We start from the raw sequence: 15,000 nt of genomic DNA on the forward strand, positions 1-15,000 counted from the left end.
GTTAGCTGTTAGTTGCTAGCTGTTAGCTGTTAGCTGTTAGCTGCTAGGTGTTGGTGAGTAGGAGGCTTGGCAGTGGCGATCTGTGTGGTAGTTCCCTTGCTTCGGATTTCTCCCCGCCTTCGTCGTAGGTAAACACCGGCCAGAGTTCTCCTTAAATATACCTAAACATATTATTATTATTATTATTATTATTATTGCAGGTGTGCGGGAAGGGCTTCATGCAGGAAGTGGACCTGAAGAGACACATCCTGATCCACACCGGCGAGAAGCCGTATGCCTGCCGGCTCTGCGGAAAACGCTTCCAGGCCAAACGCTCGCTTAACGGACACCTCAAAGTCCACGCGGACGCCAGCGGCGAGGCGGGAACACCGGCCAGCGGCGAGGCGGGAGATTGGGTCAGCGGCGAGGCGGCCAGCGGCGAGGCGGGAGCAGCGGGGGATCAGAGCGGCGAGCTGCAGAGGACGGACGCCTTCTACTCGGGATTCATCCAGCTGTAAACGCTGCCAGAGACCAATGACTCACAGACTGGCCCTTCAAAATAAGAGTCTCTGTTTCCACTCAGAGAGAAAATCACTTCCTGGAAAATAAAATGTTCAACAACTCTGCTCTCCTTTTGTGTGTGTGTGTGTGTGTGTGTGTGTGTGTGTGTGTGTGTGTGTGTGTGTGTGTGTGTGTGTGTGTCTCTCTCTCTCTCTCAGTGAATATGTGTGTGTGTGTGTGTGTGTTTTTAACTTTCATAAACTGATGGGTAATCTTTAAAAATGTCAAACTTATTCAGAAAACATTAAACTTCTTCAACATATTTGAAATCATTTCTCTGAGACATGAACACATGAACACACACAGAGTCAGCTGATTGTGTAGTCCTCCACTCCAGCAGGGGGCAGACTCCCCCCCCCTCTCAGGGTGACCTCCGTGACCCGGATGAGCCCGGTTTGTTGTCCTCCCTGCTGGTTGTAAGCCTGAAGAAGCAGAAGACGCCCCCCCTCCCACGGCTTGTTTTCCTCCGCGCCGCCGCGGCCGCGTATCGTAAACCTACCTTTATGTCCCGGATGTCACCGCCGCGGGGCCGCGCGCTCCAGGCCCTGACGGCGTCGGTGTCGGAGCTGCTGTCCCGGGTCTGTGACGAGGTTTTGGGGCAGCTGGAGGACGCGTGCCGCTGCTCCGCTCCCGGAGGTCGCCGCGGTCTGCCGCTGCTGCGGCGCCGGCTGCGCGCACTTCTGGCGGCCGCAGCGGCACGGATCAACGGGCTGCTGCAGCGCGAGCTGGAGGAGAACCGGCGGCGGAACCGGCTGTTGGAGACGGTGCTGAGCCCGGTGGTCCGACTGACCCGGACAGGTGCGTTCATACCGCCGCGTGAGATACACTGAGAGACGCGTTAACACACTGTGACGCTCCAGATTGTATCGCAATGATTTATTCCTGCACGTGAAATAGGCTACTACCAGTAGGGGAGAGCCGGGACGATTGAAACATTCCAGTTTTCTCTGAGTGCAGTGATGACAGACAGGCTTCCTTAGGTCAACACATAGAGCATGTTAACCTCCTATCAGCCAAATATCTTCCTGTTATTTCCTTTTTTCACGGAGTTACAGCAGGCCATAAACCAGTTTTGATGGTCCAAAGTCAACTTCATTAGCGGTTACATTTCTTCGATTATTAATGAGTGTTTTTCATTTAAAGGTTCGACTACGTGCTTATTCAGTAGACCATTTAGTGTTCTCCACAATCCCAGACTTTCATATTGCGTGCTTGTTTACATGGAAAGTAAAACAAGTTATAATGGTATATGTCTATGTCGGGATGGTGGAAACAGCTGTTGTGAGACATGGAAAAGCAGTTTTAGAAAGATCAAAATATATTTGGACCCCACCAGGTAGGGGGGTAGAGTTTTCCCATGTTATCCTATGGAGACTGACGGGCTGGGGGGCGTTAAGGTCCCATGTTATCCTATGGAGACTGACGGGCTGGGGGTCGTTAAGGTCCCATGTTATCCTATGGAGACTGACGGGCTGGGGGTCGTTAAGGGCCCTTATTTGGATGTGCAGTGACCTAACCCACGTAAAAACCTAGTGAAATGACATTTTCCACAATAGAAACATGATATAAATGGGAAAACTGTTCTAGCTATACAAATGGGCCAAAGTTTACCCCCCCACAGATGAGATGATATCTAAATTCTTCCTAAATTACACAGAGCCCAGTTCACATCAGCCTCTGATATGTAAGATACAACGTCCTATTCAGTTCATATGTCTATTTATTATTATTTATTTATAGAGTGTGTAGTTGTTGTTGTGTATACTGCAGCGACTGAAGGTGTCTGCTGGGTTGTGTACATTAGGAGGAGGTTGTTGTGCGATAGGGCTACAGTATATTTGTGTTTTATTTTCTATCTATAAAGTAGGTTTTTGTACATTTCACCTGTCAAAAACACACACCTTCCACGTTCTGTGTGTGTCTGTCTCTGTGTGTGTGTGTGTGTGTGTGTGTGTGTGCGTGTGTGTGTGTGTGTGTGTGTCTGTCTGTCTCTGTGTGTGTGTCTGTCTCTGTGTGTGTGTGTGTGTGTGTCTGTCTCTGTGTGTGTGTGTGTGTGTGTGTGTGTGTGTGTGCGTGTGTGTGTGTGTGTCTGTCTCTGTGTGTGTGTGTGTGTGTGTGTGTGTGTGTGTGTGTCTGTCTCTGTGTGTGTGTGTGTGTGTGTGTGTGTGTGTGTGTGTGCGTGCGTGTGTGTGTGTGTGTCTGTCTGTCTCTGTGTGTGTGTCTGTCTCTGTGTGTGTGTGTCTGTCTGTGTGTGTGTGTGTGTGTGTGTGTCTGTCTGTCTCTGTGTGTGTGTCTGTCTCTGTGTGTGTGTGTGTGTGTGTGTGTGTGTGTGTGTGTCTGTCTCTGTGTGTGTGTGTGTGTGTGTGTGTGTGTGTGTGTGTGTGTGTGTGTGTGTGTGTGTCTGTCTCTGTGTGTGTGTGTGTGTGTGTGTGTGTGTGTGTGTGTGTGTGTGTGTGTGTGTGTGTGTGTGTGTGTGTCTGTCTCTGTGTGTCTGTCTGTCTCTGTGTGTGTGTCTGTCTCTGTGTGTGTGTGTGTGTGTGTGTGTGTGTGTGTGTGTGTGTCGCGTTAGGTCACGCCAGTGTCCTACAGCGTCGCTATGACGACCAGCCACGCTCGCCTCACGCATGAGGCGGTACTAAATCTGCAATGGAGAAAGGAGGACGGGGAGCCGAGCCGAGCCGAGCTGGTACTAGCAGTGTACGAGCCTATAAATCAGAAGCTCAGTGTGACTAAGGGCTGCTTTACACTCACTGCAGCCAAGCTTGGGGGCGCACGCCATCGTGACGTCAAAATGACGTAGATCTCGCTGGCGTGCCAGGATTTTGAGTGCGTGACCAGAGGTCGGGAACGGCCAGTGTACTGAAAAGTTGAAGAGAGCAACACGTAGCAACAGGTTTATTTGAATTGAACACCGTGTTGTGAGCGCTCTGCCTTTTTATCATCACGAGTTTACAGACACGTCTCTGCTGATTGGCTTTCAGCTGGGACACGCCCACCCAGCCAGAGGCTAACGGTTGCAGAGCTAACCTGTCTACTGGCAGCTCTGAATGAACTCATAACTGTCCTTTTCTTCTTGCAGACTCCATCAGGACGACAGACAGGTCAGGACATAGAGACACAAATGGGACAGACAGGTCAGGACATAGAGACACAGACAGGTCAGGACATAGAGACACAGACGGTACAGACAGGTCAGGACATAGAGACACAGACAGGTCAGGACATAGAGACACAAATGGGACAGACAGGTCAGGACATAGAGACACAGACAGGTCAGGACCTAGAGACACAAATGGGACAGACAGGTCAGGACATAGAGACACAGACAGGTCAGGACATAGAGACACAGACGGTACAGACAGGTCAGGACATAGAGACACAGACGGGTCAGGACATAGAGACACAGACAGGTCAGGACATAAAGACACAGACGGGTCAGGACATAGAGACACAGACAGGTCAGGACATAGAGACACAGACGGGTCAGGACATAGAGACACAGACGGGTCAGGACATAGAGACACAGACAGGTCAGGACATAGAGACACAGACGGGTCAGGACATAGAGACACAGACGGTACAGACAGGTCAGGACATAGAGACACAGACGGGTCAGGACATAGAGACACAGACGGGACAGAGGGAGGACGGCAGAGACGGCGAGCAGATCACGTCTGCGTCATCTGTGGAAAAAGTTTTCGCCACAACGGGAATCTGCTGAAACACGCAGAGACCCACGCAGATGCGTGCGGAGTCTGTGGAGAAAACGTCCAATCAGCACGCGGTAGGACTCTGCAGTTAATCTAATCTACATAAGTATTTAAATTATATATCTGTGACTGAATGTATGTATGGATATGAATGGAGGAATGAATGCATATTTACAATGGATTGTAAGGATATTTATGAATGGATAAATGAATGTTGTATTTTTAGGACTGAATGCATGGATTCTTAGGCATGTACACACACCTAAAGGATTATTAGGAACACCCTACTAATACTGTGTTTGACCCCCTTTCTCCTTCAGAACTGCCTTAATTGTTGGTGGCATTGATTCAACAAGGTGCTGGAAGCATTCTCTAGAAATGTTGGCCCATATGATATATGCCACGCTCAAAGTTGCTTAGATCACCTTTCTTTCTCATTCTGACATTCAGTTTGGAGTTCAGGAGATTGTCTAGACCTGGACCACACCCCTAAATGCATTGACGCAGCTGCCCTGTGATTGGTTGAATAGATAATTGCATTAACGAGAAATCTTACAGGTGTTCCTAATAATCCTTTAGGTGAGTGTATGGTAGAACAGAAGGATGTAGGAAGGATGTAGCCTATTGAAAATGGCCATTTGCAATTTGCACAGCTCTCTGAGTAGCCCAAATGTTCTCTGTAAACTTGTCTTGTAATTGTTTGAACCCTTTGCTAGTTTCTCTCAGTGTCCAAAACCAATGTCTCCTTACAGTCCGTACACACCGCCGTTAACTGTCCGTACACACCGCCGTTAACTGTCCGTACACACCGCCGTTAACTGTCCCTACACACCGCCGTTAACTGTACCTACACACCGCCGTTAACTGTACCTACACACCGCCGTTAACTGTACGTACACACCTCCGTTAACTGTACGTACACACCTCCGTTAACTGTCCGTACACACCGCCGTTAACTGTACGTACACATCGCCGTTAACCGTACGTACACATCGCCGTTAACCGTACGTACACACCGCCGTTAACTGTACCTACACACCTCCGTTAACTGTACCTACACACCTCCGTTAACTGTACGTACACACCGCCGTTAACCGTATGTACACACACCGCCGTTAACTGTACCTACACACCGCCGTTAACCGTACGTACACAGACCGCCGTTAACTGTACCCGCACACCGCCGTTGTCTGTTAGCAGTTAGCTCGCTCGTTAGCCGCTGAACCGCAGCAGCGTGCAGGCAGAGCGAGCAGCCGCCAGCTGTTGATCCGTGCAGGACTTCACCGTGAGCGGACTGTTTAGAGACCATGTGACCGGCAGGTAACGTTAACTGGTCCCTATACGCAAATATCATAAATGATAGGGAACCCAGCAACGGCCATGATGAGCTTCTCCTCCTTTTTCTCTGAACTAATGTTTTGGTAGGAACCAAAGTTTACATCGTATGTTTCTCTGGAATCAGCCAGCGTGAAGGACGTCTATATTCTGATTGGTTGCCGCTGAACGTCGTCATATCTCATTACCATAAAGTTGACCTACTTTCAACTTTCTGATTGACGCTCTGGTCGCTCAAAACGCCCAAAACGTGACGCCGACAGATTTTCCGCTCCTTGCAGCTGAGAGAAGCAGCTTCCATTGAAAATGAATGACTTCCTGTATCTTTAGAAGATCAAGTCGGCCGCGGTGTGGACGTACAGTCGGCGGCGGTGTGGACGTACAGTCGGCGGCGGTGTGGACGTACAGTCGGCCGCGGTGTGGACGTACAGTCGGCCGCGGTGTGGACGTACAGTCGGCCGCAGTGTACTGAATACTTTATAATGACATATTTTACTTAAAAAATCACCATGTATCTGAATTTATCTGTTCTGAATTCACCTCTTTGGAATTACAATATGAAATGTCTTGATTTGCAATTTCTTAAATTTCACTAATCGAATTTTAGCAACCAAATTAATTTTTTGTTTACGTTTTTGGACTAAATTTGTGACCATCGAAATAAAAAATTCAAATTCAGCTTTTGAAATTTCATAATCAGAACCAATAAATTCAGACACATGATTTTCAAAATAAAATATTTCAATATTAAGGATTCAGTGGCTGTTAAAATTGAAATACTTTTGTCTCGCATTTGCTTCCATATTAATCCAAATTTTGAGGAGAAATCGTGTTAAATCCTGATTTTGACCATGATTTCTGTCCCTATCAGACAGTTTGTTGGAGCATCTCAGATCCCACCGTGGTGCCGATGGCGCCGGGCCGTGTGGCGTCTGCGGGAAGACGTTTCAGAACATCGAGACGCACATGCTGCGCCACACGGGTGTCAAACCGTACGCCTGCGAGGTCTGCGGGAAATGCTTCCCACGTCCTGGAGCGCTACGGAGACACGGGAAGATCCACGGCCAGAGGAGCGGACACGACCGCAGACAGACGGCGCCCGAGACGCTCGCAGACGGAGACGCTGACGGAGACCAGAGCGATGGCGAGGCCGGTGAGTGACTAGTGATAGTCTTCTCGCCATAGGCTAGTCTTCTCGCCATAGGCTAGTCTTCTCGCCATAGGCTAGGCCACTCGCCATAGGCTAGGCTACTCGCCATAGGCTAGGCCACTCGCCATAGGCTAGTCTACTCGCCATAGGCTAGGCCACTCGCCATAGGCTAGTCTACTCGCCATAGGCTAGGCCACTCGCCATAGGCTAGTCTTCTCGCCATAGGCTAGTCTACTCGCCATAGGCTAGTCTACTTGCCATAGGCTAGTCTTCTCGCCATAGGCTAATCTACTCGCCATAGGCTAGGCCACTCGCCATAGGCTAGTCTTCTCGCCATAGGCTAGGCCACTCGCCATAGGCTAATCTTCTCACCATAGGCTAGGCCACTCGCCATAGGCTAATCTTCTCACCATAGGCTAGGTTACTCGCCATAGGCTAGTCTTCTCGCCATAGGCTAATCTTCTCGCCATAGGCTAGTCTACTCGCCATAGGCTAGTCTACTCGCCATAGGCTAGTCTTCTCGCCATAGGCTAGTCTACTCGCCATAGGCTAGGCCACTCGCCATCAGTGTTGCCACAGTTACTTTGAAAAAGTAACTTAGTTACTTTACAGATTACTTGATTTTAAAAGTAATTTAGTTACTTAACAGATTACTTGATTTTAGTTACTTTATTAGTTACATTCAGTAGCTGCTGACAACACCCGCCGCCTCAACATAAAAATGACAACCGTGACAAAGCTGTTCTGTGAGGCAGCTCAGCGTTGCCAGCAGTAGGGATCTAGTTTATTATGGCACGAAACGAAGGCGGGTCAACCGTGTTTAAGGGCAGCATTTCCTCTACAACATACTGCCCCACCAACTTCTTCAACTCTCCCCCAATTACTGGTTTTGCACCGAAGTCCATCTTTTGTTGTTTGGGTGGTGGGGGACCTCCTGCTCTCTGCTTCGACCACCTGGTGGGACTTGCTCTGTAAGTTTGACTGCAGTGCTGCGACTCCAAATGTTTCTTCAAATTTGACGTTGTATTTTTGTAGCTAGACAGCACTTTGTCACCACCAGCAGAGTGTACAACCAACCTTAATATTGGCATCTCTCCTCATGCTGAAAACGTGACTTGTCGTCGCATACGTGACTTCACTCCCCGAAACGCAAGAAGAAAGCAAAAAACAATATATATTTTTACTAAGGAAAATGACAAAAATAGTAACGCACAGTGACTTGGATAAGTAACTTTAATCTGATTACTGGTTTGGAAATAGTAACGCGTTGGATTACTCGTTAGTGGTCAGGTTAGAGTAACGCGCTACAAGTAACGCGTTACCCGGCATCACTACTCGCCATAGATCAGGCTACTCGCCATAGGCTACACAGTTTTAAAAGTACTTTTCGAGTATTCATGTTCCGTGGCTGTTGTCTCTTATTTGGCTGTTGTAATTTAAATCCTTGTGTCTGTTTTTGCGTCCGCAGACCATGGCCAGCGGCCGACCTCGCCGCTCCGCTGCAGAGTCTGCGGTGACACGTTCCACAGCCGCGGCTTCCTTAAGAAACACGCCGAGACGCACGGCCGGGACGCAGCGAGCGTCTGTGACGTCTGCGGGGAGCAGCTGGCCTCGGCGGACGACCTGCTGGCCCACCTGCGCTCGCACCAAGATGCCCGCGGCGTGTGTGGCGTCTGCGGGAAGACGTTCCAGAACACGGAGACGCACATGAGGCGCCATACGGGGGTCAAACCGTACGCCTGTGGCGTCTGCGGCAAACGCTTCCCGCGGCCCGGAGCGCTGCGGAGACACGGGAAGATCCACGCCATCAGCCGGAGTCAGGCATGTGGCGAGCTGCCAGCAGACTCAGAGAAGTACGGTGTGTGTGTGTTTCTGTGTGTGCGTGTGTGTTTCTGTGTGTCTGTGTGTGTGTGTGTGTGTGTGTGTGTGTGTGTGTGTGTGTGTGTGTGTGTGTCTGTGTGTGTGTGTTTGTGTCTGTTATATTATTATATTATATATAATAATATATAATGTTTGTGTATTTTGTGTTGTCAGGGCTTCCGTAGAGAAGCGTCCCAGCATGGAGGAGAACGCCGCGGTGTCTCCTCCAACGCCTCCCCGCTGTAGCATCTGTGGCGAGTCCTTCCACAGCAGCGCCGCGCTGAGGAAACACGCCACGGACCACGTGGCGGCCGCCGCCTGTGGCGTCTGCGGGGACAGTTTCCCACCTTCAGAGACGCTGGCGCAGCACCTGCAGACTCACGGAGACAACGGTAACATCTGCCACGTCTACGGTCAAAACAACCACCACGTATCTGAATTTATGTGTTCTGAATTCTCCTCTTTGGAATTACAATATGAAATGTCTTGATTTGCAATTTTAAAAGCTGAATTTGAATATACAGTATCTCACAAAAGTGAGTACACCCCTCACATTTTAGTAAATATTTCATTATATCTTTTAATGGGACAACACTGAAGAAATGACAGTACAAGTACTAAGTGTACAGCTTGTATAACAGAGTAAAGTACTAAGTGTACAGCTTGTATAACAGAGTAAATGTGCTGTTCCCTCAAAATAACTCAACACACAGCCATTAATGTCTAAACCTGGCAACTAAAGTCAGTTCACCCCTATGTTAAATTCCCATAGAGGCAGGCAGACTTTTATTTTGAAAGGCCAGTTATTACATGGATCCAGGATACTATGCATCCTGATAAAGTTCCCTTGGCCCCCACATCATCAGATACCCTTCACCATACCCCCACATCATCACATACCCTTCACCATACCCCCACATCATCACATACCCTTCACCATACCCCACATCATCACATACCCTTCACCATACCCCCACATCATCACATACCCTTCACCATACCCCCACATCATCACATACCCTTCACCATACCCCACATCATCACATACCCTTCACCATACCCCACATCATCACATACCCTTCACCATACCCCACATCATCACATACCCTTCACCATACCCCACATCATCACATACCCTTCACCATACCCCCACATCATCACATACCCTTCACCATACCCCACATCATCACATACCCTTCACCATACCCCCACATCATCACATACCCTTCACCATACCCCACATCATCACATACCCTTCACCATACCCCCACATCATCACATACCCTTCACCATACCCCCACATCATCACATACCCTTCACCATACCCCACATCATCACATACCCTTCACCATACCCCACATCATCACATACCCTTCACCATACCCCCACATCATCACATACCCTTCACCATACCCCCACATCATCACATACCCTTCACCATACCCCCACATCATCACATACCCTTCACCATACCCCCACATCATCACATACCCTTCACCATACCCCCACATCATCACATACCCTTCACCATACCCCCACATCATCACATACCCTTCACCATACCCCACATCATCACATACCCTCTATACCCTAGATTTTATTTTGAAAGGCCAGTTATTTCATGGATCCAGGATACTATGCATCCTGATAAAGTTCCCTTGGTTCCCTTTAGACCAGCGGTGTCAAACTCAGTTTCCCAGAAGGCCACACTGGAAAATGAGAATCACATCGAGGGCCAGACATGTAGAGTTTATTAACATGCTTTTATTTAAGAGAAAAAGTCAAATATTTTGTATTATTGCATGACTCATATACTGTAGTCCAGGGCTGTGCAGAGACCTTTTGCTAACAATATACAGTATGTCAACTTTATTTTAAAAACTGTATATTTTACATTTTAACATAATACTAAATCCACAATACTGTACACCTCAAAATGAAATATGGAGCCTTACATTAGACTACATTCACACAAATATATCTAAAAAATGCAACCATTGTCCAAGCAAAATGTAATCTTACATACAGTATCCAAACTGTATATAGAAAGTGCAATATGAAATGTTACATAATACTAAATCCAAAATACTGTATACCTCAAAATGAAATATAGAGCCTTACATTAGACTACATTCACACAAATACAAGATAACGAGATATCAAACCAGAAACAGTTTAATTGTAGCCTATAAGTGCAACCTGAGCTGACTATCAGGTTTCTGGAGCAGTGGGCTAGTAGGCTTGGAGTCAGAAAGGGATTTGCAAAGGTATGCAGCATGTTTCAGATTATTTTCTCAAAATATAAGGATGTCCTTTATTAAGTCAAAATGTATAGACCACCAACCTACGCCGCAGACTACAAATAACCTAAGATAATCTCCCAAAGAAGTGACATGTTCTTTTAAGTGGGCTGCTGGTTGAGAGGCAGAAAGCAGACACACACACACACACACACACACACACACACACGCACACACACACACACACACACACACACACACACACACACACACACACGCACACACACACACACACACACACACACACACACACACACATACACACACACACACACACGCACGCACACACACACGCGCACGCACGCACGCACACACACGCACACACACACGCACACACACTTCTGTTAACCTACAGAGAACTACTGCTACACACACACACACACACACACACACGCACACACACACACAGACACACGCACACACACACGCACACACACTTCTGTTAACCTACAGAGAACTACTGCTACACACACACACACACACACACACACACGCACACACACACACACACTTCTGTTAACCTACAGAGAGTGTATTATCCCCCGTCCCCCGCGGCCGTCTCCCGGCGCGTAAGGCGCCCTTTCCCCGTAAGGTTTCTCCTAAACCCAACCTCCGCCATCCCGTTATTGTGGCGCGTCCCCAGCGGGCCGCATCCCGGCTTATGGAGCGTCATTTTCGGCCGTTTTCGGCCGTTTCCCAGATGTTTTCCGGCGTCCTTTCCCCGAGAAAATAACGACATTTACACGTAAAAAACGAGAAAAACTTCCCTGTGAACACGAATCAATAGATTCAAAATAATGTGAGATTTACACGAACTGCCGTGAGACCGGGTTGGTATCAGAGAATGAAACGGTGACGCCATGAGGCTATCACACGATGAGTAATGGTGGCCGCGCCAGTTACCACGGAATGTGACTACTTCAACGTTAGCTGCCTGCTGGCTGTTTTAATCCTGGATCCTGAATTCTCATTCACTTCAAAAGCACACCTACCTGCACTTCAACTTTCTCTCGCTCTTGCTGGCCGCGCCGCCGACGGATGGCATGGACTCACCTGTATCTAAGTGGCGCGCCTGGCAGGAAGCCTGGTCATCATGTGATATGAAGGTTTAGGTCGTTTTATCTAGCTAATTATTATTGTTAAATATTATTCTTAAACGGACCACTTGTGGGCCATCGTCAAAGAAAAAAGGTGAAAACAAATCTGGACAAAAAAAGGGCACTTTGGCCTTGAGGGGCAAAAGGGGCACCCATAGCCCCCCCCCCCTGCACCCATTGCCCCCCGCCCCCCTGCACCCATAGCCCCCCCTCCTGCACCCATAGCCCCCCCCCCCCCTGCATCCATAGCCCCCCCTCCTGCATCCATAGCCCCCCCTCCTGCATCCATAGCCCCCCCCCCTGCATCCATAGCCCCCCCCCCTGCACCCATAGCTCCCCCCCCTGCACCCATAGCCCCCCCTCCTGCACCCATAGCTCCCCCCCCCTGCACCCATAGCCCCCCCCTGCATCCATAGCCCCCCCCCTGCACGTGCATGCTGTAGTCTTCTCACTTACATTTTGAGCCTCATAAAGCCCCAAAAAAGGTTCCTCGGCCAGTGACAAATACGTTGAATAAAGCGCCGAAAAAGTTGAAAAACGTCAAAATAGTCTGAAAAACCGCCAAAAAATTCCGAAAAAGTGGCAAAACGTTAAAACAAAGTACCTAAAGCTTTGAAAAAAGTGCATAAATCGCCAGAAAAGGCGTCAAAAATGTCGAAAAAAGCACCAAAAACTTTGGGAAAAGCAACAAAACGTAGGTGGGTCTAAATTCATTGTGAATCTAAATTGAAATGCGGGCCGGATCAAAACCTGCGAGGGGCCGGAATAGGCCCTCGGGCCTCGAGTTTGACACCTGCTTTAGACATTAATGGCTCTGTTAAGTTATTTTGAGGTGACAGCACATTTACACAGTATACAGATATTACACAGTAGTATACAGATATTACACAGTAGTATACAGATGTTACACAGTAGTATACAGATATTACACAGTAGTATACAGATGTTACACAGTAGTATACAGATGTTACACAGTAGTATACAGATATTACACAGTAGTATACAGATATTACACAGTAGTATACAGATGTTACACAGTAGTATACAGATATTACACAGTAGTATACAGATATTACACAGTAGTATACAGATGTTACACAGTAGTATACAGATATTACACAGTAGTATACAGATATTACACAGTAGTATACAGATATTACACAGTAGTATACAGATATTGCACAGTAGTATACAGATGTTACACAGTAGTATACAGATATTACACAGTAGTATACAGATATTACACAGTAGTATACAGATATTACACAGTAGTATACAGATATTGCACAGTAGTATACAGATGTTACACAGTAGTATACAGATGTTACACATAGTATACAGATATTGCACAGTAGTATACAGATATTACACAGTAGTATGCAGATATTACACAGTAGTATACAGATATTGCACAGTAGTATACAGATATTACACAGTAGTATACAGATGTTACACATAGTATACATATATTACACAGTAGTATACAGATATTGCACAGTAGTATACAGATATTACACAGTAGTATACAGATATTACACAGTAGTATACAGATATTGCACAGTAGTATACAGATATTACACAGTAGTATACAGATGTTACACATAGTATACATATATTACACAGTAGTATACAGATATTGCACAGTAGTATACACATATTGCACAGTAGTATACACATATTGCACAGTAGTATACAGATATTGCACAGTAGTATACAGATATTGCACAGTAGTATACAGATATTGCACAGTAGTATACAGATATTACACAGTAGTATACAGATGTTACACATAGTATACATATATTACACAGTAGTATACAGATATTGCACAGTAGTATACAGATATTGCACAGTAGTATACAGATATTGCACATTATACAGATATTGCACAGTAGTATACAGATGTTACACATAGTATACAGATATTGCACAGTAGTATACAGATATTGCACATTATACAGATATTGCACAGTAGTATACAGATATTGCACAGTAGTATACAGATATTGCACATTATACAGATATTGCACAGTAGTATACAGATGTTACACAGTAGTATACAGATGTTACACATAGTATACAGATATTGCACATTATACAGATATTGCACAGTAGTATGCAGATATTGCACAGTAGTATACAGATATTGCACATTATACAGATATTGCACATTATACAGATATTGCACAGTAGTATGCAGATATTGCACAGTAGTATACAGATATTGCACATTATACAGATATTGCACAGTAGTATACAGATGTTACACAGTAGTATACAGATGTTACACATAGTATACAGATATTGCACATTATACAGATATTGCACAGTAGTATGCAGATATTGCACAGTAGTATACAGATATTGCACATAGTATACAGATATTGCACAGTAGTATACAGATATTGCACAGTAGTATACAGATGTTACACATAGTATACAGATATTGCACAGTAGTATACAGATATTGCACAGTAGTATGCAGACAGTAGTATACAGATATTGCACAGTAGTATACAGATGTTACACATAGTATACAGATATTGCACAGTAGTATGCAGATATTGCACAGTAGTATACAGATGTTGCACAGTAGTATACAGATGTTACACATAGTATACAGATATTGCACAGTAGTATACAGATATTGCACAGTAGTATACAGATATTGCACAGTAGTATGCAGATATTGCACAGTAGTATACAGATATTGCACAGTAGTATGCAGATATTGCACAGTAGTATACAGATATTGCACAGTAGTATACAGATGTTACACATAGTATACAGCTATTGCACAGTAGTATACAGATGTTGCACAGTAGTATACAGATGTTACACATAGTATACAGATATTGCACAGTAGTATACAGATATTGCACAGTAGTATACAGATATTGTTTCAGAAATCGTGTTAAGTAATCCTGTTTTTTTAATGATTTGTGTCCCTATCAGACAGTTTGTTGGAGCATCTCAGGTCCCACCGGGACGCCAGTGGCGTCGGCACC

General features: G+C 46.3%; 2 protein-coding genes across 2 annotated transcripts in view; both read left to right on the forward strand.

Moving 5' to 3' along the window:
• LOC116036181 (zinc finger protein 2-like) overlaps positions 1-15,000 on the forward strand; it is a 30,388-nt gene that overhangs the window by 10,212 nt on the left and 5,176 nt on the right. Inside the window, exon 5 of the mRNA XM_035992973.1 lies at positions 201-557. Within this exon, the coding sequence (XP_035848866.1) occupies positions 201-497 (297 nt within the window). The 3' untranslated portion in view covers positions 498-557. The remainder of the gene's footprint in view (positions 1-200; positions 558-15,000) is intronic.
• Positions 929-15,000, forward strand: part of LOC116036179 (zinc finger protein 709-like) — a 14,833-nt gene continuing 761 nt past the window's right edge. Inside the window, exons 1-6 of the mRNA XM_031279667.2 lie at positions 929-1,338; positions 3,620-4,324; positions 6,457-6,738; positions 8,204-8,588; positions 8,770-8,987; positions 14,948-15,000. The exon at positions 14,948-15,000 is cut by the window's right edge and continues 761 nt beyond it. Of these exons, the coding sequence (XP_031135527.2) occupies positions 1,044-1,338; positions 3,620-4,324; positions 6,457-6,738; positions 8,204-8,588; positions 8,770-8,987; positions 14,948-15,000 (1,938 nt within the window). The 5' untranslated portion in view covers positions 929-1,043. The remainder of the gene's footprint in view (positions 1,339-3,619; positions 4,325-6,456; positions 6,739-8,203; positions 8,589-8,769; positions 8,988-14,947) is intronic.

The sequence above is a fragment of the Sander lucioperca genome, chromosome 16 (assembly GCF_008315115.2).
Source record: "Sander lucioperca isolate FBNREF2018 chromosome 16, SLUC_FBN_1.2, whole genome shotgun sequence".
Lineage (NCBI taxonomy): Eukaryota > Metazoa > Chordata > Actinopteri > Perciformes > Percidae > Sander > Sander lucioperca.